Raw genomic sequence first — 22,696 nt, forward strand, 5'->3', positions numbered from 1 at the left:
ACCATCATGTTTACGAACATGTCTGACACAGGCTGGTTTTTTAGAAATCTTGAGAGACTTTTATGTCTCTAAAGTGTCAAAGAAACATCGACTAAGCGATCGGGGACAAAGGGTTTATGCCCACACAAGCTTTATATTCATTCTATTATGAGTGAAACTGAGTCAGCCTCTGCCAGAAGCCTTGTTTGTGATCACCCTGATCTTACAGAGATTTTTTTTTCTAATATAAACGTACGATATTAGTCATTATTCATTACTCTGGGGGATTTGATTCGCCTAGAAGCCTCCGATGTGTGCGAGTTGCACCACCAGAGTGTAAACGGAGAGTTTGTCTGACTCAGCAGCATGTGGGAGGGCATGAAAAAGCAAAAAGCTTCCACAATAAATGGCAGGAAGGCATCCAATTACATAAACATCAGCGCAATCAAAATGGGCACCGAAACCCGGGGTCCTGTGTGGTACTTCGAAAGCAATCAGGGATCTAACAAGCTGCTCTCGCTCTTCTATTACCAGGAAAACAGCCGATTTAGAGCACAAATTTCATTCCGATTTTTTAGTCGAAGAGCACTCAGGAATAGCGTGTGTCTGCATGCTTTGTATCTAATATAATCCGCTGCGCACGCATATTTCGAGAGTCCACGTCTAAAGGCGATAATTGGCAAAATCGTCTCTCCATTACCCACACGAAAATAAACCCCGCGGGCTCTAAATGCGTGGACGGAGTGTAATCGCTCAAACCTCTTCAAAAGAATACATGCGATAAAATCAATACGATGGGAAATATGCAACAAAGGCATCAGTCAGCGCTGGTGGAAGTGGCCGTGACGTTTTGTTATGACGTGATCTTTTTTTCTCGCTGTCACCGACTTCAAATGGTGTTCAGATATTCATCAGACACTCATAAATGTGAGTAAATAATGCATAGAAAATGATGGTTTTCTTCTTAAACGGTATGATCTGCCTTCATTTTTTTATACAAATGAGTCAGAGAGTTCGGAAAGGAGAAATCACCTGTCGGTAAGTTCTTCCAAACTGACAAATTGTACTGGACAACTAGGCAAGATGGCTGCCATGAACATTCAACATCAGGCAGTCAGATCAAGCAAACAAATATGAATTTGATACAAATACAAATATACTTTTTATTTGTTTGAGGATCTCGTTGAAATTTGAGGGGTGCCTAAAGCCAGGACTCCTCTGGATGCAGCACGAGCAAATGAGATATTTTTTAGTCTTTATACAAAATACTGTATTATTTACAGGTATAGACACAAAAAAACTTCAGATTTTTCAAACGAACCATCCAGAAGGACATTTCCTAAAGCACTGGAATGGTGTAGTGTATGTCAGAGAACTGTCAGAATCAGAATCTCACTATTTTCCAAAATTTCCAAAAAAGACAGGGTGATTTAAAACCCTTCTGGTGTAGGCCAATCCTAATGCAGGTTTAAATGTGAATACAAATAAGATGTGGAATCAAAGAGTTTTGCGACTATCGGTGCCAACTGGTGCTGGTCTGACCACGTGATTTACCACATCTTCGATTCCATCATGGACAGCAAATTAAAACAAAAAGAAAAAGCAGATTTGGCTTCTGCGGACTTCGGCCTCCTCCTGAAGATGAATATCCAGTTTAAAGGTCACTGTTTTGCGGAGATCCAATGGGAATCGCAGAACGTACTTAACACGCTTCGAATAAAGACTTCCAGGACACATTCCGGTGTGCAGGAACACTGGGAGCACTGTATTGCTGTCAAGGGGACTATTTTTCAGGTAATAGTGTGTAAATGTAGATAAATAAAGTACTTTCTTGTAAACAAAGTGAGTCTCAAACCATTTTAATACCACCTCTTAGAACCCTTCTGGTTAGGCTACTCCTAATTCCAGTTTAAATGTGAAGACAAACACACACATACAATATTTGGGACCTTAAAATGATGGAGATGCAATTTATAGTTGTGATGTGCAATTTATATTCGATACATTTGTGCAATTCCAGATATCAAAAAAATTTGGAAGTTTCAGGAAAAAAACTAAACCTTTGAGTGGATAAAGTTTTTAAGAAATTCATATACAAATTACACTCAACTGATTAAAATGATTCAATTCACATCATAATAAACCGAAAATAAGCACTTTATGCTTTATGAACTCAACTTCCCTGGCAAAAATCTCTCATATCTATACAGGATATCAGAACAATTAAAAAAAAGGGCAAAACAGGTCACAAAGTCAGATAAGGAATCACAAATAGGGGTCAACCACCAGAACCTATGATGTCACATTTATTAATTATACACCCCATCATAGATTTCTATCTGTTTTATATCTGGATATTGAAAAAAATCCCTTCAAGGGAAACAAAGGCATGTTTCACCTTTTTTGGCACGGCACGCTACGAGCTAGTAACTGTCTTAATCTGGATCGTTTTATAGACGCAGTGAGAATGCGCACGACTGCTGGCCCATTTTCCTGCTGCGCATCTCCTCAATAATCAACACCTTCGCCATCTCTCGCCGACATACAGGTCAAAAGCAACAAACCTTGTGTAGTCTCATTACATTACTTGGGTATGAAGTACACAGCAATTATCCACTTGTTTGAGGAAAGTTATAATGTAATACAAAAATAATATAAAATTGGGCAAATAGGAAAACTATAAGCCATTTTAAAAGACAGTATGTGGACAGTATTCAACTTCAAGACCCAATCAACATAACACCGTTTCCTGAAGACACCTGAAGACTTCAGACACCCTGATCATTATCAGCAAGATTTGAGACACTAAAGATTGATAAACATGCCTGATCCGATTTATCATCTGCAACCTGTGGAATCGTGCAGGGTTTGCCATTAGCTAGCCGATTAATCCCTGATGAGCAGCTGTGGCGACTGTGGCAAGGAAAAACTCCCTTAGATGTTATGAGAAAGAAACCTTGAGAGGAACCAGACTCAAAAGTGGAACCCGTCCTCATTTGGGTGGCATCAAGAGTGTGATTATAGTCTTTAAACAATACAGAACACTGGAGAGTGAGAACTAACATGAACACTGGAGTGTAAGATTATGAATAATGTTCTTTGTACAGTCTTATACAGTCAGTTGACGTTATGGAACCAGGAGCTACTGAGCAACGCATTTGCGTTAGATCAACATTTGCGATCATCACAGATCCAACAGCAGCTTCTCCATGCCAGAGCATTTAAACACTCAAGGAGATCCAGTGTCCAAACTCCACAGTGGGATCCAATTGCCACTGGTACGTCTCTAGACGGTTCCGGATGTTTGCGGCATCTACTTATTACAGACGGACAAAGTTTGCAGCGACATAAATAGGGCTTTCAAATTCCCCCACACGTCGACTCCTTCCCTTAAGTGAATCATTTACCAGCACGATCTTAGCATCAGATTTTATGCAGATCAGACTCAGATGTGTCTCCAAGTGTTTCGACGCTAACCCCATGTTTATACAATGCGAACACGCGTTAGAGACCAGCCGGGAATTTGAGCAAAGATCACGAGTCAAAGCCCTGACTTCATTTCACACACTGTTATCTCAACTGTGATGAAAAATTAAATCTGAACTGACGTTCCTATGTCTGGTCTACACCCATGCCCCAGTTCTAGCTTTAAAAAAAAAAGAAAAATGTGACAGAAAAGCATTAATAATGCAGGCAGCATTGGAACAGGTTGTGTTGATACTGAATCGAGCAGCAAGACTGAAACACATGAAGAAAAAAAAAAGAATAGAAGAATCCAGAACATGAACAAGTGGTTTCATCCAAATCATTTTGATACTCAAGGGAGTATGAAAGAAATGTATGCAGGCTTCATATTAAGCAAATCCGTACCTGGGACATCGATACCGTATTCCTCATTAAAAACAAAAAATGGCATAAAGTATTGATTATGCTTAATCATGCAAAATGCAGCATTCTTCTCTGTAGCATTGTGACGGAAAAAACAACACAGGAGCTTGGAAAGTGCCCAAGGCTTGGGTTCTCAAAGACATCTGTGTGCATTTCCCTGCTGAATATAAGTGTCTTCTGCAGGAGAAATGCATCAAAACACTCATTTGAAAGCAACACCTCTCACACACACACACACACACAGCATCATATCTGCTGTCTCTCACCTCACAGGTTTGGGCTGGTCGAAAAGCGATCTAGCGCCTCTCATTTTACTGCACTTAATAAAATCCAAACGATCATTGGCTATAGGACAGTTCACGCAGAAGGCTTCATGTGCAAACGTTATTTCGTAGACCATAGAATCTTTCCTCAAGTTCCAAAAAGGCAGATTTGTGCCACTCGTGGTGTAGCTTTCAACTTAAATACACCTAAAACATTTTCATCATTAAGTAAAAGACAGGAGGTGGAGCTGGAGGTAGCAGAGATTAAGATGTTTTTGTTGAGAGTGACGACGATGGACAGGAGTAGAAATGAATTTATTAAAGGGGCAGTGCATGTAGGACGTTTTGGAGACAAGGTGAGGGAGGTGTGATTGAGATGGTTTGGACATGTGCAGAGAAGGGACATGGGGTATATCAGTAGAAGAATGCTGGGGATGGAGCCACCAGGAGGGAGGAAAAGAGGAAGACCAAGGAGGAGGTTTATGGCTGTGGTGAAGGAAGACATGCAGGTAGTTGGTGGGAAAGAAGCAGATGTAGAGGACAGGAGGTATGGAGACAGATGATCCGCTGTGGCGACCCCTAATAGGAGAAGTCGAAAGAAGAAGAAGAAGAACACTTCTTACCCATTACATTTAAATGTATAGCATTTTAAAGAAGCCCTTATACAGAACGACTTACATTTGGTCATTTTATACAACTGAGCAGTTAAGAACCTTGTTCTAGGGGCCCTGAAGTGGCAGATTGGTTGTGCCAGGGTTTGAACACATAACCTTTCAATTAAAAGTTATTTTACCCGCTGGCCTTCCTTATATTCTTCCCACTTCCTAGTTTGCTAGTTAGCGATGTTTTCGATGCTAATGCTGCCAACATGGTTTTTAAACATGAATTAAAATGCTACCTACATCCAGTCACAATTCAATTTCTAGATGTTTGCTCAGTCAAAAATATTGCCTTGTTCCTTGATTATGTTCAAATGAATACATTTCTCATTTTACTCATTTTTCTCAATTTACTCATAATCTCTCGGTACTCATTCCACCCTTGTACGAGAACGTGAAAGCCTCTGTGGTAGGGTTCTACAGGGAAACCTTAAGGGTTCTAGATGGAAGAGCACATGTGGCCAACAATTCTACCGTTACAGATGTCAATATCCAGCATACGCAAGGCATCATGAGACGCGGCAATATTGTGAACAGGTTTCAAATTTAACCTGTCAATCCATGGCGGCGTTATTGAGCAAAACCGCGCAGAACGATCCAGAAGAGCGCCGCAGCGGAGGTAAGAGTGTTCCAGCTCATCAACTTTTTGGCTGTTTTAAATTACAGAGAGTAATTGAAGCCTGGTGTAGTGGAAACCTGCTTTCTGTCAGTCCACAGCTGAAAGCAGCGCGGTGCTTCCCTATGGTTTTCGGTCAATAATAAAGGCATCTGAAAATATTATATCCCACCTGTGATAGAGAACATAGCAAGCACACGCTGTCCTTCCAGCAGCAGGAGAGCAAGAGGGTGAAATGGAAACAGGGCAGAATGGAGGGGAAAAGGATGATAAGATATAAGGGCAAGCGTAATGGAGAAAGATCGTGGCATGGAGTTAGTAATTAACAAGGACGCGAAATGAACGGCTGGGAATTAAGTGGGAAATTGAGAGAAAAAGATCTTGGTATAGTTTATGTGCCTCCGTCGTCCTCATACATTAGTCATAGCATGCCAACTGTTCTTGGACGCAGCTCTTTACACACACACACACACACACACACACACACACACACACACACATGCACTGCTATTCCGTTCCACAATGCCAGCTGCTCTGAACCGCAAGAAAGGATTCGCTTTAACCAGAGTTCAATGAAAAAGGTCAGCTCTTGTAGGTAACCACTCATCACTAGCTACAACCCCAGCAGTGGCCTTTCTCCAGCTAACCTTCTTTTAAAAGGTTAGCCAACTTGAAAGAACTGCTTTGGAATGTTTGTTCCGCCTTCAAAAAAGAAAAAGCAAGAGATATAGGAGCATGGTTTTAAGAAGAGATGCACAAAAACGGAAGCTCAAATGAACTCGGGTCAGACTCCAAAAATCACAAGCTAAACTCTGTATCAGTCATTCATGCTTTTCCTGATCAAACCCTCACTGAGGGAAAACTTTGTGTGATGCAGGATTTACACCCATCACATCCTCGTGCCTACGGGAAATATATAGTTAGCAATTAACATTCAGGTTTTTGTTGCTGGTGGATGGAAACCCACAGGAGAACATGCAGAAATCAACCACTCAACTGTTCAGCTATACAATGGTTAATGGTCAACATCAACCACAACGAAAATCCTGATCAGCTCAGACACGTGAATACAGCAAGAATCCGGTGGGACGTTCCTCATCACGATACCGGTGTAACGATACGATATTTTGAGTTACATTGCGATACTGTAAGCGATGCGATATTTTGGGATATTTATTATATTAAGGAATAGGATATGATTTGAGGAGATTTGTCATTAAGAACACACCATCGTATGCAATAATTACATCTAAAATCTGTGCAAAAACATGTGCACATAGTCGTTAAAGACACCTAATATGATCTAAATGTTCATGATGATGATTGTATTATATTATTAGTATTAGATTAGTATTAGGCCAGTAGTAGAAGCATGACTAACTAATGTTTTTTATCTAATAGATACAATCACAGGCAGGCAAATAATTAGAGTAAGAAAGTTCGGTTTATGTACGTACTTCTTTAAACCATGACTTAAGCTTCGTCCGGTTATAAAAACGTGGCAGAGAGCGTGTGGAAGAGCGCAGGTTTTTAATGCCGTTTTAACACGTTCACACCTAAAAAACAAACGCACACAAACATAACATATTGCCGTCGGCGCACGTCAGTCAACGCTGCTATCATTCAAGGTATACCGCTAATCGTTTTTATACTAGCGCCCCATGGCAACAGGAGGATATTAACGCTAGCATTAGTGCTGTGCAGTTTAGTTGTCAATGTTTAAGTTCAGAGATAAGAAGACTGCTAAATGTAAAGCGGTCCCAGTATTGGCTACAGTATACAGTATATCCTTCATCCAGCATGTGACCTGGGAATGCAATCGTGCACTTTGAACTTATTCGTGAAAAAACATCATTGCATTATTATTTGAACTGAAGTGTCTAGTTATCTTTATTTCTTATTTAATTTTTTCTAGTTTTTTTTGTGATATTTTCACAGCACCAGCTCACCATGTCAAATCCCTCGTACGTGCAACCCATAATACTCGCCAATAAAGAAGATTCCGGATTCAAAAACAGTCATGTGGACAAGAATCAGTGAGGTGCACTGGCTGCACAAAGAGGAAGCAAAACGCACAAAACCTAAACGTACGAAGAAAAAAAAAAAAATCGCCAACTGTGATAATAAAGAAATAAATATTTCCCGCTGTTATTTATGCAGACTGAAAAAAACAATGCTTCTGCAAACACGTACTCCTACCAAAGTCATATTCAAAAAATACACAATAAAAAGCATGCAAAACTTTAATTAGGGATGTCTGTTAATTAATGAACTCCTTTTTTTTCCCTCCACAACTCATTTATTTCCCTGGTGGCTTTGATAATTCTTCTCCTGTGAAAACCTATCGAGCATGCTGATGATTAGGAAGGAAAAAAAAAAACGTAAAGGTCATTCGAGAACAGGTAAAGCAGACGACTGTGTAGTGTGTAGTGTCACGACATGTCTCTGGGAACATGCAATTAGCTTGTAAACAAGAAGGGAATATAAAAGGGACGCATTTTAATGTCTGTGGCTGAGAAAGAAAATGTGGGACAGCATGTGATTGTTGCACGTTGTACAGGACGGCGTTCTAAGATCATGCATGAAGGAACAGGAAGTTGATGTTTCACGTTGACATTTATTGTGTTTGGCAGACGCCCTTATCCAGATCTCATACATATAACTGAGCAGCTACGGGGCTAAGGGCCTTGCTCAGGGGCCCCCGAAGTGGCAGCTTAGTATAGCTGGGATTTAAACTCATGATCTTCAGAACCAATATCTAATGCTTTATCTACATTAACACCACTCAGGTGATAAGTGGCTTGATGAGACCATCCCAGATAACCACACACACACACACACATAACTTCCTGAATGCAGAAAATGGATCTACGATTATATTAATAAATCAGACGTTATCTGGGAATCAGTTGATCCCTGCGATCTCAGCGCTCAGATCCTGAAATACGGAAAGAAGAGGCTTTTCTGATACTCAACGCACCACTGCTTCCACAAATACAGCATGAAACATCTCAAGCTAACAGTTACTACACCTGCGAAATGTGTGCTTCGAATTCAATACAGTTTTAATGACCGACGATCTAAGAACCAGTGTTGAATACGGTTCTCTCGGTTCTTCTGTCCTTTCCTCTTCCTCGTTTCCGTACTTCCTTTTAAAGACGGCATAGCGACGACGCAGAAAGGGAAGTGAAGAAAAGAAACATTAAAGAGGGGCAATTAAGCCAATTACGTTTTTTTTTTTTTTTTTTTTTATGGAAACCAGAGGAAATTAACACACAGACAGGGAGTTTAAATCGAGACCAAGGTTCAATATGGAATCCCAAATCCTGACCTGTGAATCGCAGCATGGCACTGCTGAACATCTGAATGAGGTTCGTGTAAAAACAAGTTAGAAATAAAACTTAAAACACCTTAAACAAAGACTCGACACATCTCTGGACCTGTACAGGAGAAATGGACGGCATTCTCAAACGATACATTTCCTTCAGCTCGTGTGTTTAATGATGGTGGTCATGAGTGGTGTCTGAAATCTGCTGTAGCTTCTCAATTGGGCTGAAGGATGGTGACAGTGAAGGCTACAGGATAAGATTTATATCAGCAACCCTGGGGTGGGATTGGGGGGGATTGCGGGGGTGGTAGAGTCTTCCCGGTAGAGGTGACTCCCATCAGAACAGTAGGGCAGATGTGAACATGCAAAAGAGTCTCGCACTGATTTGCAGCGATCATGGACTCAAAGCATGGCAGCGAAATACCCAATCCAGCATCACAGAGTCTCAATAACGGCCTTCTCTCTTTTTCTCACTACTTATCTAACGGCTTCTCAGACAAGGACATTTGAGTTCGTCCCCCAGGCTGATGGATGCGTGACCTAACCATTTGGGAGCAGTAATGCCCACTAGGCTCATTAGAGGGCAATTACTTGATTAATTAAGAAGCAAATTACAGGGCAGCACTTTATTAATCCCCAGCTGAGATCGGAAAGGCTGTTAACACCGTCCGTCCTCTTCGAACGATCATAAACCGGCAGAAACGCTCAATTTAATGCACGATCACATGTGTGTACATCCTTCATCAAACCACCACCAACTGCATCATTTACTGCTCATGCACAGATTACGAGATCCAAATCTGAGAAGTTGGCAGATGTCAGTGAAATGATATTACGTTCAGATTAGAGCGGCTGAGAAAAGGAAAACGATCGAATGCTTACGTCAGTGTTGGCGTTTCAGTAATACAGTAATATAGCTGTTACAATACACTCACGTCCTACAGTCCGGACTTGAAGTGACACCAGGGGGATTTCACGCAGGTGGCGCTGCCGCTCCTTACATCATGGCTATTTGTTGTCAATATTAAAAAATGTTGCTTTATAATACACATCCTAATTAAAATCGATATACAGGAGTCATGCAGTCATGGTACAGTGATGGTCGTCATATACGTTATTCTCTGGGTTTTACTTGAAATCTGCTCTACAGCTTCTTCTTAGATTTGTTTTGTGTGTCTTGCCATACTCTGGAAATGGATTTTATTCAAGCCTCTAAGCAGGTCTCAGAAAGTTTTTACCAGGTTCCTACTTTAAAAGTCCTGTCCTGGTTGAACTGAATGTCATGCACCTGCAGGCTCGGAGAGAACAAAATAAGTTTTTGAGCTCAAAAACTGCAATTTGAAGTTCTGGAAACCAGGTGAGACTATGCATTGATTCTGATCATTCCAGATCTTCTCTGCTGGACTTTACACTGATTTCTGTATGCACACGCGTACAAACACACACATACCTCCAAAACTTCTCACCGCGCGCGCTCTTCGCTTAGGTTTTATCTCCAATTTGCTAAATGGTAAACTTTGGTTTACCATTAGTCGGTTGGTTTAGATGCTTTAATTACATGGATTAATTACAGCTGTGTGACTCGCGACACTTCCGGTGCAACTTGTCAAAGTTTCTTATTAAAAGCATTGCATGATACACTGTTGCATGCAGTGTGCAACAACAACAAAAACTATGCGATACTTCAAATCGCTTCCACCAGGCAACGCACTTCATCTCCCTCGCATCGCACGGCCCTTCGCGCGCGTTCTGCAATTTTTCTAATAATCGTTCGAGCGCGCGCGCTCGAGCTCGCGCCTCAGGCGTTCCTTCAAAGTTCTTACCGTAAACCCCCTGCGCTTGTGTGAAGCGCTGCAGCACGGAGAAGAATACAATCCAGAGAAGCTCCATGTTCAGCCGCGATGCCTCATCACCTGCGGAGAGCCACAATAGCACACAAAGAGTGAGAGGCACGCATGCACGCACATACAGTACAGAGCTCGCGCTGTCAAGAGTTTGATACCGCAGAGGTTTACGGGTTTTATCCGCAGAGCTTAAGGGTGGGTTCGTGCATACCCCGAATGCGTGGATTATCTCAAAGATTACGGAGGCGGTCAGTAATCGGGGACCGGATTGACTAAATGGTGATTGCTTATGAAATTGGTGCACGGGCTCGCGCATTAGGGAAATGGCACGGATGCCAAAGTTGGCGCATGAACGAACAAAAAAAATACATATCTTCAGTCATGTGTATTTTTTTTTGTAATAAAGTTCAAAGCAAAAATGTATATATAATAAAGCATCAATGCATGTATTGATAATTACATACAGATATAACAGGAAGCACGTGCATGGAGTGCAGCTCCATTTGGAAAGCAAAACTCCGAAAGTCATCGCTTCAGTCGCGCGCTTTAGGACAGAGTGTCTCGCCTCGTCCCATCCGTTCTCTCGGGCACCCCGCGTGAGATCAGAAGTGGGCACGGCGCCTGAAGCGTAAATTAAACGTATATGTAATTTGTATACATCTACATTAAGCTCTGATCATTCCGCCTTTTGCGCGCGAGCTCTGTCAGATGATGCATCCCCAGTCTTTTTTTTTTTTTGCAGACTTTCCCCTTTTTTGCTTCATTGTGCATGCAAAAAAAAAAACACCTCCGTGATTGTCTTTATTTGTTTTTGTTTTTTTTGCAACTTGAACCATACAAAGAGAATGAACATGAACAGGTCTTACCTTTTTCTGGTGTGGAAGCTGCGCGCGACGCCTCCGGTTTACTCCGTGTGCAAATCGGATTTGACGAGAGCACGCGAGGAAAATGCAAATGATAATTGCAATGTTAATAATAATAATAATAATAATAATAATAATAAATACTAATAATAGCTAATAAATCCACTTTCAATAGCAAAACCAAGCAGTGAAGAGGAACTAAAAAATATATCCTGGCTCGTGCAGACTCCAGCGCGCGTCAACCTTCAGACTCTCCAATGCACGCGCTCGACTGGAGGGGGAAAAAAAAGAAGGAAACCCGGATTCCGAGATTATTTTTTATTTTTTGAAAAGTTTTTTTTTTTTTGTATTAGAAATATCTCCAAAAAAAAAAAAATACAGTCACATCCACATCACAGCAGCTCCGGGAATCGGTGAGCTTTTCTTCCTCGTTTTTTATAAAAAAGAAAAATTATAACCCGAAATTTTATTATAGCCTTTGGATCTTCTTTCTGCGCTCGCGCTTTTGTCTCCGGTGTTACTTAACGCAGCACGCGCGCGCCCGTTACGACTCGCCAGATGTTAGGATTCTCTGCGAGCCTAAAGGAGCGACTGTGTTACCGCTCCGTTGGCCACAGGGTGAGTGTGTGTGCGTGCGTGCGTGTGTGTGTGTGTGCGCGCACACGAGTGAGTGCGCGAGGAAGGGGCGGACGCCAGAAACGTCTATTTTTTTTTTTTTTTTTTTTATAGAAGAAACAGGTTGCTGAAGTGGAGAAAAAAAACGTGTCACGAAGCGTCTTCTTTCTTCACTTTAGTTTTGCTGCTTCGGGTCTACTTTTCTGTGTGCGTGCGTGTGTGTGCGCGTGCGTGCGTGCGTGTGTGTGTGTGTGTGTGTTAAATAAAAAGGCTGTCCGCGAGCTTTCGGTGATTTAATTGTTTGCCCGAGTTGAGCTCGAGAGCCAATTAAAGGCGCGCGGCTCCTGGAGGATCCCTGAGGATCAATTAAGTAAGAAAGTTATGGGAAGAGGAGGAGAAAAAAAAATCACTATCTTTTCTCAGCCCTTCACTTTTCCACTTCTCCATCCAGCCCCAACTCATCAATTCTTTTTTAGTGTGTTCAGACTGGTTACAAAAAAAAAAAAGGGGGGGGGGGGGAATCATTTGCTTTCAGTGGCCACAAGGCGGCGTATTTTAGCTAATCATCCTCCATATATAGTTCAGTGACAAGAGGCCAAGATGCAGTACTATGATACGGATACGGTATTTATTCTAAAGCATGACTCAGGTGTCAGTACAATTCTGTCTCTTTCTTCTCTCATCAGATCTGCCTGATTCATCCTGATGCCCTACCTGTGGCTGGAGACCACTGTGCAGCTGAGGATGGTTCCACATGAACTCCCTAAAGATCCATGAAGTTACTGAGCCACATTCATGAATGTTTCTGCATTCATGCGCCCATCACTGAACACCTCAACAATGACGGAACTATAATCATCGGACATTCGGTGCCACTCAGATTTGCATGGGTTCCTCTCGAGGTTTTTTAGATTAGACCATTGTGGTGAATGTTTTTTTCATAAGGAGAGTCGAACAAGAATTGTTTCTAATTGCTAATCATGGTGACTATTGAGAATTCTTGTTGACTCCATAAATGGGTCCCTAAGTTTGGGATTCGTTAGTCAAAGCACTGGAATGTGTTTAGATCAGAACCCAAGAAATTGGACTTGGGTTCTAAGTACAATAGGTTCAGGATGAATCCTTGAATCTTCACAAGAGCGATGTTTTCTGGGGTGAAATTGCTGGTCGTGGATGATGGTTCAGGGGGAAATAAATTCCAACATCTAAAATGCAATGCAGTCATTCTCCTCTGTCAGATTTCTGGAGTTCTAAACACGTTTCAGCGCTTCCGATCATGGATGCCCGAAACCAAGTTTGTAGTCTAGTCTCGGAGTCGACAGGAATAATTTCAGCATGATTAACAATTCATTTCTTGTTCATCTCTCCATATAAAAACGTGACGTCACATTGGATCGGAATTTGATCATAAATCTAAATTTACATTTTAACACATAGAAGAAACAAATTAATCAATTTCACCTTTTTCCCCAAGTAGAATAGAAACTGTAGAGTCACATGTACATTACAGCACAGCGGAATTCTGTCTTTGTGTATCCCAAAGATTTGAGGAAGTTGGAATCAGAGCGCAGGGTCAGCCATAATACGGCACCACTGAAGCAGATAGGGTTAAGGGCCTTGTTCAGGGGCCCATATGTAGCAGCTTGACAAAACTGGCTAGTGAACCAATCAGAAACCCAGAGCTTTAACCGTACTTTCACTCACTGTGCATCTCTATATTGTCTTCTCAGAGATCGGATTTTTCTGAGTGCAGCATCATTCCACTCTGACAACACAATCAGAGGGTTGAGGCTTAACACCAGTCTAGTTGGTGTTCTATTCAAGTTTTTCACTCTATTCAAGTTGGTCACATGGTAGACTACCAGCATTGTCCAATAAGGTGTGACCACGCTTAGAGAATGAGATCCAGATGTTGAACAGTCCGTCTTATTCTGCAGTAGGTTGTAGCATAGTGGTAAAGGCATCGGACTAGAAGGTTAGAAGTTCTAATCCCAACACCACCAATCTACCACTGCTAGAAGATTTGATAAACAGGGAGTCAATCACTTCAGAGTGAAGCTCTGTTTAGCAATTACCATGACAACATCTCGAGATCGAAACCTCCATGGTTGCTCATCTGCGACTCTCGAATTGGAGCAGAACCGCACACCCTTTTGTGCAACGTACCGGCACAAACGACGTCCTCGAAATCATGACCTTGATACCGAACAGCGAAAAAGAAAAAAGTATCTACACAATTACAGTCGAGAGACGAGGATGGGGTTTGAATATACGCTTTTAATCAGTCGTTCAGAAACTATAAGGCAATTATCTTCGCTCTTTCAATTATATACACTGTGTTATGGGGCCGAGCCTGATTCCTTGGCCAGGATCACAGCGTATGGTCGTGGAGTAGTTCATTACAGGGAACATGTGCGAGAGAGAGGCTTGGGGCTGGCTCGTCCTCCCCTATGACCGCTCGCTCATAGAGAGCACCAAGAATTTATGCGGCCAAGTGGAATGATTAAGCAACACATGCCTCTTGTTCTGATAATCCGAGCTGAAGCATGCCCACACACCGCTTTTTTACTGACTGTCGAAAATAAGATAATGCCCTCCCATTAATCTGAGCTGCCAAATACTATATACTTAGCATTTTATGACTTCTAGTTCACTGATCATTCAAATAACATTTGTAAAGGCTACATAAATCTTCTGACTTTCAAATAAACCTATTAATTTAGTAATAAGTTCATGGTTATAAGTGGTTATGTTTTGTTGCAGAGCGCTTCTTCACTTTTTACTAAAGACGTATACTCTGAATAGACGTTTCAACGAAATCATTTTTGTCATCAACTTCCTGTAACAGCACACGGCCTCATGTTTTATTCCTGACATAATTCAAACAATAAATAAATAAAAAATTGGTTCCCCACACTGCAATATCTGCTCGATTACAGTACGTAACACTCCTGACCCGACTTCACCATCCACTTCATGCTTCCTCCTCGCCGAAAATAGAACCAGTCAGTTTTTTGACAGTCTGGAAAACCAAAATAGAGCGGATGAGCGGTAAACACTTTACCAGTATAGAAAAACAACAATAAGTGGGGAAAAAGAAGAGAGGAGTGAGAAGGTCATTTATATTTTATTACATACAAAGGATTTTTATACAACCAGGTTACTTGAAATTGATTGAACTGAAAACTTATTAACCCTAAGGAAAGCATTGGTAACTATAACTGATTAGAAGAACAAAATGAATATCGGTCACTGAGCTGCAGGATTCCCAACCTACCACATACATTCTCCTCCAAAATGTTAGGAATGACAAGACCAAGTTTCTTTTTTGTTTTGATTTTTATTTACAAAACATACATATGTTTAGGATCAAAAGATGAATATAAAACGATAGATCAAATTAATTTTATTTCCTAATATTTACATCTAGATGCATTCAACAGACCACCCAATATTAAAGGAAACAATAAGTAGTATATGGTTTTCAACGCCTTGGTTGGTTCCATGAAATTCCGGAGTAAGAATGGGAGCTTTGAGAATGGATTTGGACTGTAGTTAATGTCAACAGACTGCTACATTGACTCAGGACTACAGTTTCCTCTGATCACCATCATCATCGAATATCTGCAATAAATGGACATTTGGTGCAACCCAGATGAGGATCGGTTCCCTCTTGAGTCTGGTTCCTCTCAAGGTTTCTTCCTTATGCCATCCTGGGGAGTTTTTCCTTCGCCACAGTCGCCACCGGCTCGCTCATCAGGGACAAACTTACACTTATAAAGAACATGTTCACTTATTATTACCATATTATCTGTGTAAAGCTGCTTTGAGACAATGTTCATTGTTCTTCTCATGATCCAAAATGTGTACAGTCCCTGACCAGTCCATCTACTAATGATGGGAAGATCGGGTCATTTAAGCGATTTTGTTCTTTGAATCTCGTTTATCAAAATGAACTCATCTTTTTTTTTATTTTTTTATTATTGAGTCCATTTAGTTTCTTTAAGCCTTTAATCACCTTCATAGCGTATATAGGAGTCACGTGACAAAAGACCGAATGACAGACCAGAGAACTCGTGTGATGAACTACTCAATTGTGTTTCCTGTGTGATGCACGGCCCAGCGTCTATGGGAGTTGCGTGAAAAAAGGACTGAATTACTGAAATTAGTTTTTAGTACATAACCTACGGATATTTCGTTATGCTTTGCTCACGTGCGTCCTGTAGAAAATGAATGAATCACTCTTTGAGACTACTTGTTCTTCTGAGTCACATTAAGGACTCATTCAAACAGGACAGTTTAGACTGCAATATTTTTTTATTTTTTACAAATCTGGCCTGATGTAAACCAATTAAATTCATTTTTATTAGTTTTCTAGAGATAAAGCGGTTATAAAGTTGTAGTAAATAATGTGTACGTTTAGTGCCTTAAAAGTTTGTTTCTTATAATTGTAAGTTTATCCATAATGAGCAATCCAATGGCAACAGTGGCAAGGAAAAAAAACCTTAGATGGTATTAGAAAGAAACCTTGAGAGGAACAAGACTCAAAAGGGAACCCATCCTCACCTGGGTGGCACAGAATTTCAATTCATTACAGTTCATCATTAATGAGGTGTATTTTTCAGGGATAGACCACTGCAGCTCTGTTCAGGCAGGAACTAGAGATGAATGATCATTTGCTTTTTAGTACTTTTCCTATTCATGACTGTATTTGTTTATATATATGACACTAAATCCGATTGAATCATGAAAGTCCCTCATGAGTGCACCAAAAGCCTGATCATCCTCAATCAATTCAGGTTTGTTAGCTTTACCTCCAGTTACTCCATTGTGTCCAATTACATTTTTGACTACTAGACGAGTAAATATATCAAAAATATACCTGAATTCTTATCACTTTTTTAGCTGATCACACAATCTCACAAAATCTCCTACCTGAAGTGTGTAGGTAATCTGTGAGGTGAGCACACTGAGGTACCCCTGGGAGCCAATACTTTATAAACTTCCTTGCTGCTAATATCAGAAATCAGGAAATGTGCTGAGACAAGGTGTGGGTCTGTGTGTGTGTATGGGAGATTGAGGAAGAGAGACTGCATCATTACATGGCGAGATAATGGAAGCATATCGATTGCTCTCAGCTGGGATTCCAATTTCATGTTTAAAACAGCACCAATCCTCATTAGGCAGGCAGCCATCAGGGCAAGGACACAGTGGAAGATAAGAGCGAGTGGAAAGAGAGACGAATACACGTGCCTGGTAATGGAGACTGTATTTCAAGTTAGTCTTCTTGACATAGAAGTTGTTCTGCTAGGACTTTTTTGTACCTGTTTTTTTTTTTTTTTTTAGTTGCCTTTTTATTGATTTTTCTACAATGCTGTTCCCAAACAGGGTCACCTCGTGTTAGAGAACTTGGGTCACACTGGACGGGGTGCCAAGCAAGCACGGGCACAATTACACAAGAGATTGCTTTGAAATGGAGAGGGAAAAGAGAATATAGGATGCCCCCAAAACATGAGAAGAACATGAAAATTCAGTACACACTGTGTGGAGGCATCCAGTGTGGCCCCTAGCCCCAGTCCCAGAACTAAACTCAGCATTAGTGCCAGAAGTGGACCCAACCCCAATCCTAATCCCAGTCCCAGTCTCAATCCCAGTCCCAAAAATGCAAATCCACCCCTCCTTTGTGACTACTCATTGGTGACATGTCTGCAAAGTTATATATATTTTTGTTTATTTAGTTATTTGCTTTATTGCAGAAAAATAAAACCCACAGTGTCTCCAGTTATTGCCTGCTTCTCAATTTCAAATTTCTGCCACGGAACAAACAATAATATACCCTATTGCCCAACTGCAAAATCAAATAACTTACTTCCACTGACCACCTCAGTACAAGTTCATTTCAACATCATTAGCCAACAATTTCAACCAGTAAACCTGAACACAAAAGTGGTGTCGGGGTATTTGAGAAATGGAGCACTCTAAATCCCTAATTATCTTCTGAATGAATATTTGGTCCAAGCCGACACGAGAACACAGTTAAAATGAGAACCATTTGTAAACTTGGTGGTGCATTTCACCACAAGACCTGAATTATAAAATCCCAAACCCTTTCACTCAGAGAAGCTCTGCTATAAGAAATGGACCAGAAAACACATCTAAGAACTTCACTTTAGTTAGACCATATCTTTTTATCTCTTATTCCTTGTTCTTCATTATTTTACATTTACCTCTGGTCAAGTGGTTGGTGTAGCAGGTGGGGTTTAGCCTGGGTCTACACTGAGAAGAAAAAGCTGGAGAAGTAATGACTAACATGTTGCACCTGAGCCCTTTTGTCTCAATTAAGTTTATGTGATCTCCCACTGTTTTTCTCTTGCTCTGAGCAGTGAGCCCAGTGTGGTGTTGTGAGCAAAGCCGAATCTTAGCAGAAATTGCAGAAAGAGAATAAAAGCCACAATTATTGTTTGTTTTGCAGAGAGTTTATGATTATTGTCTTATTACCGCGACAAGGACACAAGCACGAATGAAAAAAAAAGTTCAGTTGTGCTGCTGTGTTCTCTGAGCTGCAAACTGCCAAGTCGAAAAATTTCCTTTACCCCCTTTAGGACCTCATGATTCTATGTATGTTTTATGATTTATGGCTATAATGTTTCTATTTTGGTCACAAGACTCTTTGCTTAATCAACTCAGTTTATGGGAAAAAACACTCACTCTTAGCACACCAATTTATTAATAGAATGATATTAGGGTCACTGTTTATTATCTATTAAAATGATCATGACCCCGAAATCTTTTCAACTATATAAAAGTGCACAAATAAGCCCACGGGTGTTGTGGCAAATTCGAGTCAGGAGTTTCTTCCATCCCTTTTTTTTTCCTCTCTAAATGTTCTGCTTGCTGTTGAACTGACGCTGAACTGTATGTTCGTGTTAAGTAGAGACCACGAAGCGGCAATAACTAGAAAACGAGAGAACTGCTTGACTGGTTAAGCATTTATCCAAAGAAAAATGAACAACTGATTTCGCAAAATGTTGAGTAAAAAGAAAGATATTTGACATTGAAATGTAGTGAAGTTAAAGTCTCCCGAAATGGAAATACTTAAGTATCTTTTTCGCGTATCTGTACTTACTTAAGTACAGTAACGAATTACATTTACTTCGTTACTGTTCACCACTGGTTTGCTGCTCACCTCTTAGTCATTGCATGAAGCATCTCATTTCGTATAGGTTTCTCAGCACCACACTTTTACAAATTTTATAACGAGACTTAATTAAACATAGAAATCTCTCCCTCATTAGGTTCAAGGTTGGCTTGCAGTACAAGCCCAATTGACCCAAATCAGGTATAGATAGACTTGCGAGTTCTTCCACTTACTTCGAGATAGTTAATATTCTTGAAGACTGAATCACAAATTTGCCAGGATTTGGAAAAAGTGAAGTTTGTTAAATTTAAATGACTGAATTTTATATATCGTGTGATTAATGAGGGCTTTGAGAATGGTAAATAGAGCTCGTAGGTCACTCAATCCGAAGCCAGCTGTGGATCAGAGGCCGTGTATTATCGTTGTGGTCATGACAAAAATGCAACCTTTGACCTCAGTCGTGATAGAGCACCATTGTATTATAAGGGCAGTGGGGTACACACACTCCCTGACTACAGTGCAGGGGCGGAGGCAAATTCTCAGCAGCATACATTCAGCACAATGTCTGAAAATCCATTGGGACCTTGGAGTAAAATACCCTGTTCAAATTCCACCCAGACTGCATATTGCGAACAATAGGCTGGAGGAGACCTTCAAAATGCTTCAAGTAGAGATGATTTTGAAATCATCAGTTGGAGAGGTTACTTAACTGTGAATTTATGGGCCTTGTCGCTAGGTAGAGATGTGCGTGGTGTAGCTAATTCTAGGACGTTTTGTTTTGTGTATTATTCATTTAAAAAGTTGCAAGATGCTTTAAACCTTCTTTAAGCAAAAAGCCTCATAGTCTTATAAAAAGTATAAAACAGGGTTCTAGTTTTTTATATAAAAATCATGTTGTTGTTATGGAGCATTTTGTATAGTCAAGCCAAGTCAAGTTTATTTCTATAGCGCTTTTTACAACAGACATTGTCCCAAAGCAGCTTTACAGAATTTAACAGTTGAACGATGTGTATTTACCCCTGATGAGCAGCCGTGGTGACTGTGGGAAGGAAAATAGTATTATGACATACATCAAAGTTCCATTTCCATTTAGACCCAGGGTCTAAATGGAAAGGGGGTGAATACTTATGCCAAGCGCTGTATTTTGGATGTATGTATTTTTGTATCTATACCCATTTACACACTACTTTGCCATGGCTTTCTTAATGGAAAGCAAATTACGATCGGTACAAAGCATGTGAGTTCTTGCAGAGAAATTTGTTACTTTTTACAAGTAATGTAATATATGAGATGTTATCGAGCAGTTTCGAGCAGAAATTTTGAAGCAAGCACATTAGTTAGTTACAAAGGAGAAGAGGACTTTTTTTTTTTTTTTAAAGAAGAAAAGCTGCAGCATGCTGTAACAATAATGGGGGGAATTTTACTTCTTTTATTAAACCTTGTTTAAATGTGTTTTTCATGAATTTCTTACTATATAGATAAGAGTTTTCATGATTTTTTAACAATTCATTGATTTATGAATATGTCAAAACTGTTGACGTCGCTACCCTATTTTGACACGAGAGAAGGATTTCATAATATTACACTGTACACCACCCCCAACTTGGCCACTTACATAAAATGTATCCCACCCCCACCTGGACAGCCCACATTAAATGTTACCCACTACCAAATGTCCACTACCGAATTTACCCTACACTAATTAGCAACCCCTCATTATCTCTGTATCCCACCTTAAATAGGCCACCCATCAAATGTACCCCACCCTCAACCAGCCACACCACATTATCTCTGTATCGCACTGCCAACCAGCCACACCACATTATCTCTGTATCGCACTGTCAACCGGCCACACCACATTATCTCTGTATCGCACTGCTAACTGGCCACCCCACCTTATATCTGTATCACACCCCCAATTGGCCATCCCACAACAAATATATCCCACCACCAACAGGCCATTATCTTTTTATCCCACCTAAAATTGGCAACCCCACGTCAAATGTATCCCACACCCAATTGGCCACCCTATAATATCTTCGTATCCCACCTCCAATTGACCACCCTACAACAAATGTACCCCCACCATGAACGAAATATCCCACTTTGGCCACCCTATTCGAAAAATTCTTTAAAGAAGTTAACAAAAAAAGTAGAGCAATATAAAATATTAGCTGTTCTGTGAAGTTAATATCAAGTACCTTTACACTTTTTTCCTACATTTCAGAGAAGGATTTTAAACCCCTTGAGTGTCTTCACCGACAATTGAGAGACTCGGAGATAAAAATCTATAATTAGCGGTAAGTTTGTGTTTCTCTCTTTCTATTTCTATCTGTCTCTTCTTTTTTCTGCTTTCATTAGGAAGCAGGTGTTTGGTAGTTCAGCACAATATCGATCCAGTGGCTGCATCAAAGTAGATGTGAGGCAGCATTGAAGGAGGCCTCATTGGCAGAAGAGCGCAGACAGCTCAATCACACACACACGCACACATACACAAACACACCCAATCATGTGGCTGAAAACTAAATGCATCAGGTTCAAGTTTTACTCAGACGTGCATGCACACACCTCTTACTATCCTCATTGAACCTTCCACTGACATTATTAATGCAGATAATTAATGCTCTACCTGCAAACCAATCGAACATAATCTTTGTCATAATAAAAAATGTAATCTTTCGTTACAATAAAACTGCACAAAAAGGAAGGTTTGGAGTTTACACACTTCAACTTTTACACACATACACACACACACACACACACACACACACACACACACACACACACACACACACACACACACAGTACATATTTAAACGTGTTATCAGCCCCACAAGAGGTAAAAACGTGGCTCTCACACAACAGCACACAAACATAACTAATTCTACTGCTGTGAAAAATTCCATTTCCCCAAGACTCATCCACAGGTTGACAGACAAACACTCTGACTGACACACACACACACACACACACACACACACACACACACACACACACACACACACACACACACCTTCCTCCAGTTCGGAGCTGCCCGTGACGGTCCTGCTTTAAATAAGCTGAGTAGAGAGGTCTTTGTGCATCACCAAGATAAGAGACGCCACTCTGAACCATTGAGGATTAAAGCAGCTCTTGAACAGATAATGTCAATACAGCTGGTCCTGGGACAGAGACACCACTGACAATCTCACCTCAGGCCTGCCTTCCAAACAAATATCTCACTGATCTAAGATCTGCATTTCAAAGTCTACATTTCGAGCTACTGAGTTCTCCCAGGGCATGATGTTTTAAAGGGTGCAAATGTAGTATGGAAAAAAATATCTATAGTCCACTCCTGGTTCTGACTCGAATGTAAAGAGACATTTATCTTATCTCTTTATAATAAAGAAAGCCAGCTTCCTCTTATGGCTGCAGAAGCTATGACATTCCATCCAATTCTTTACACACTGGGTGTCATTTATCAGCGTGTTAACGATGTAAAGTTGTTTGTAAATGCTTTTATA

The 22,696-nt window shown here is 40.6% G+C and overlaps 1 protein-coding gene across 1 annotated transcript in view; it reads right to left on the minus strand.

Annotated features, from left to right (window-relative positions):
• Positions 1 to 11,479, minus strand: part of LOC124377713 (MAM domain-containing glycosylphosphatidylinositol anchor protein 1) — a 178,750-nt gene extending 167,271 nt beyond the window's left edge. The window contains exons 1-2 of the mRNA XM_046837012.1: positions 11,444 to 11,479; positions 10,557 to 10,646 (exon numbers count right to left, since the gene is read on the minus strand). Coding sequence (XP_046692968.1) covers positions 10,557 to 10,623 — 67 coding nt within the window. The 5' untranslated portion in view covers positions 10,624 to 10,646; positions 11,444 to 11,479. The remainder of the gene's footprint in view (positions 1 to 10,556; positions 10,647 to 11,443) is intronic.
• Positions 11,480 to 22,696: the final 11,217 nt, after the last annotated feature.

Source organism: Silurus meridionalis, chromosome 2, assembly GCF_014805685.1.
Source record: "Silurus meridionalis isolate SWU-2019-XX chromosome 2, ASM1480568v1, whole genome shotgun sequence".
Taxonomy (NCBI): domain Eukaryota; kingdom Metazoa; phylum Chordata; class Actinopteri; order Siluriformes; family Siluridae; genus Silurus; species Silurus meridionalis.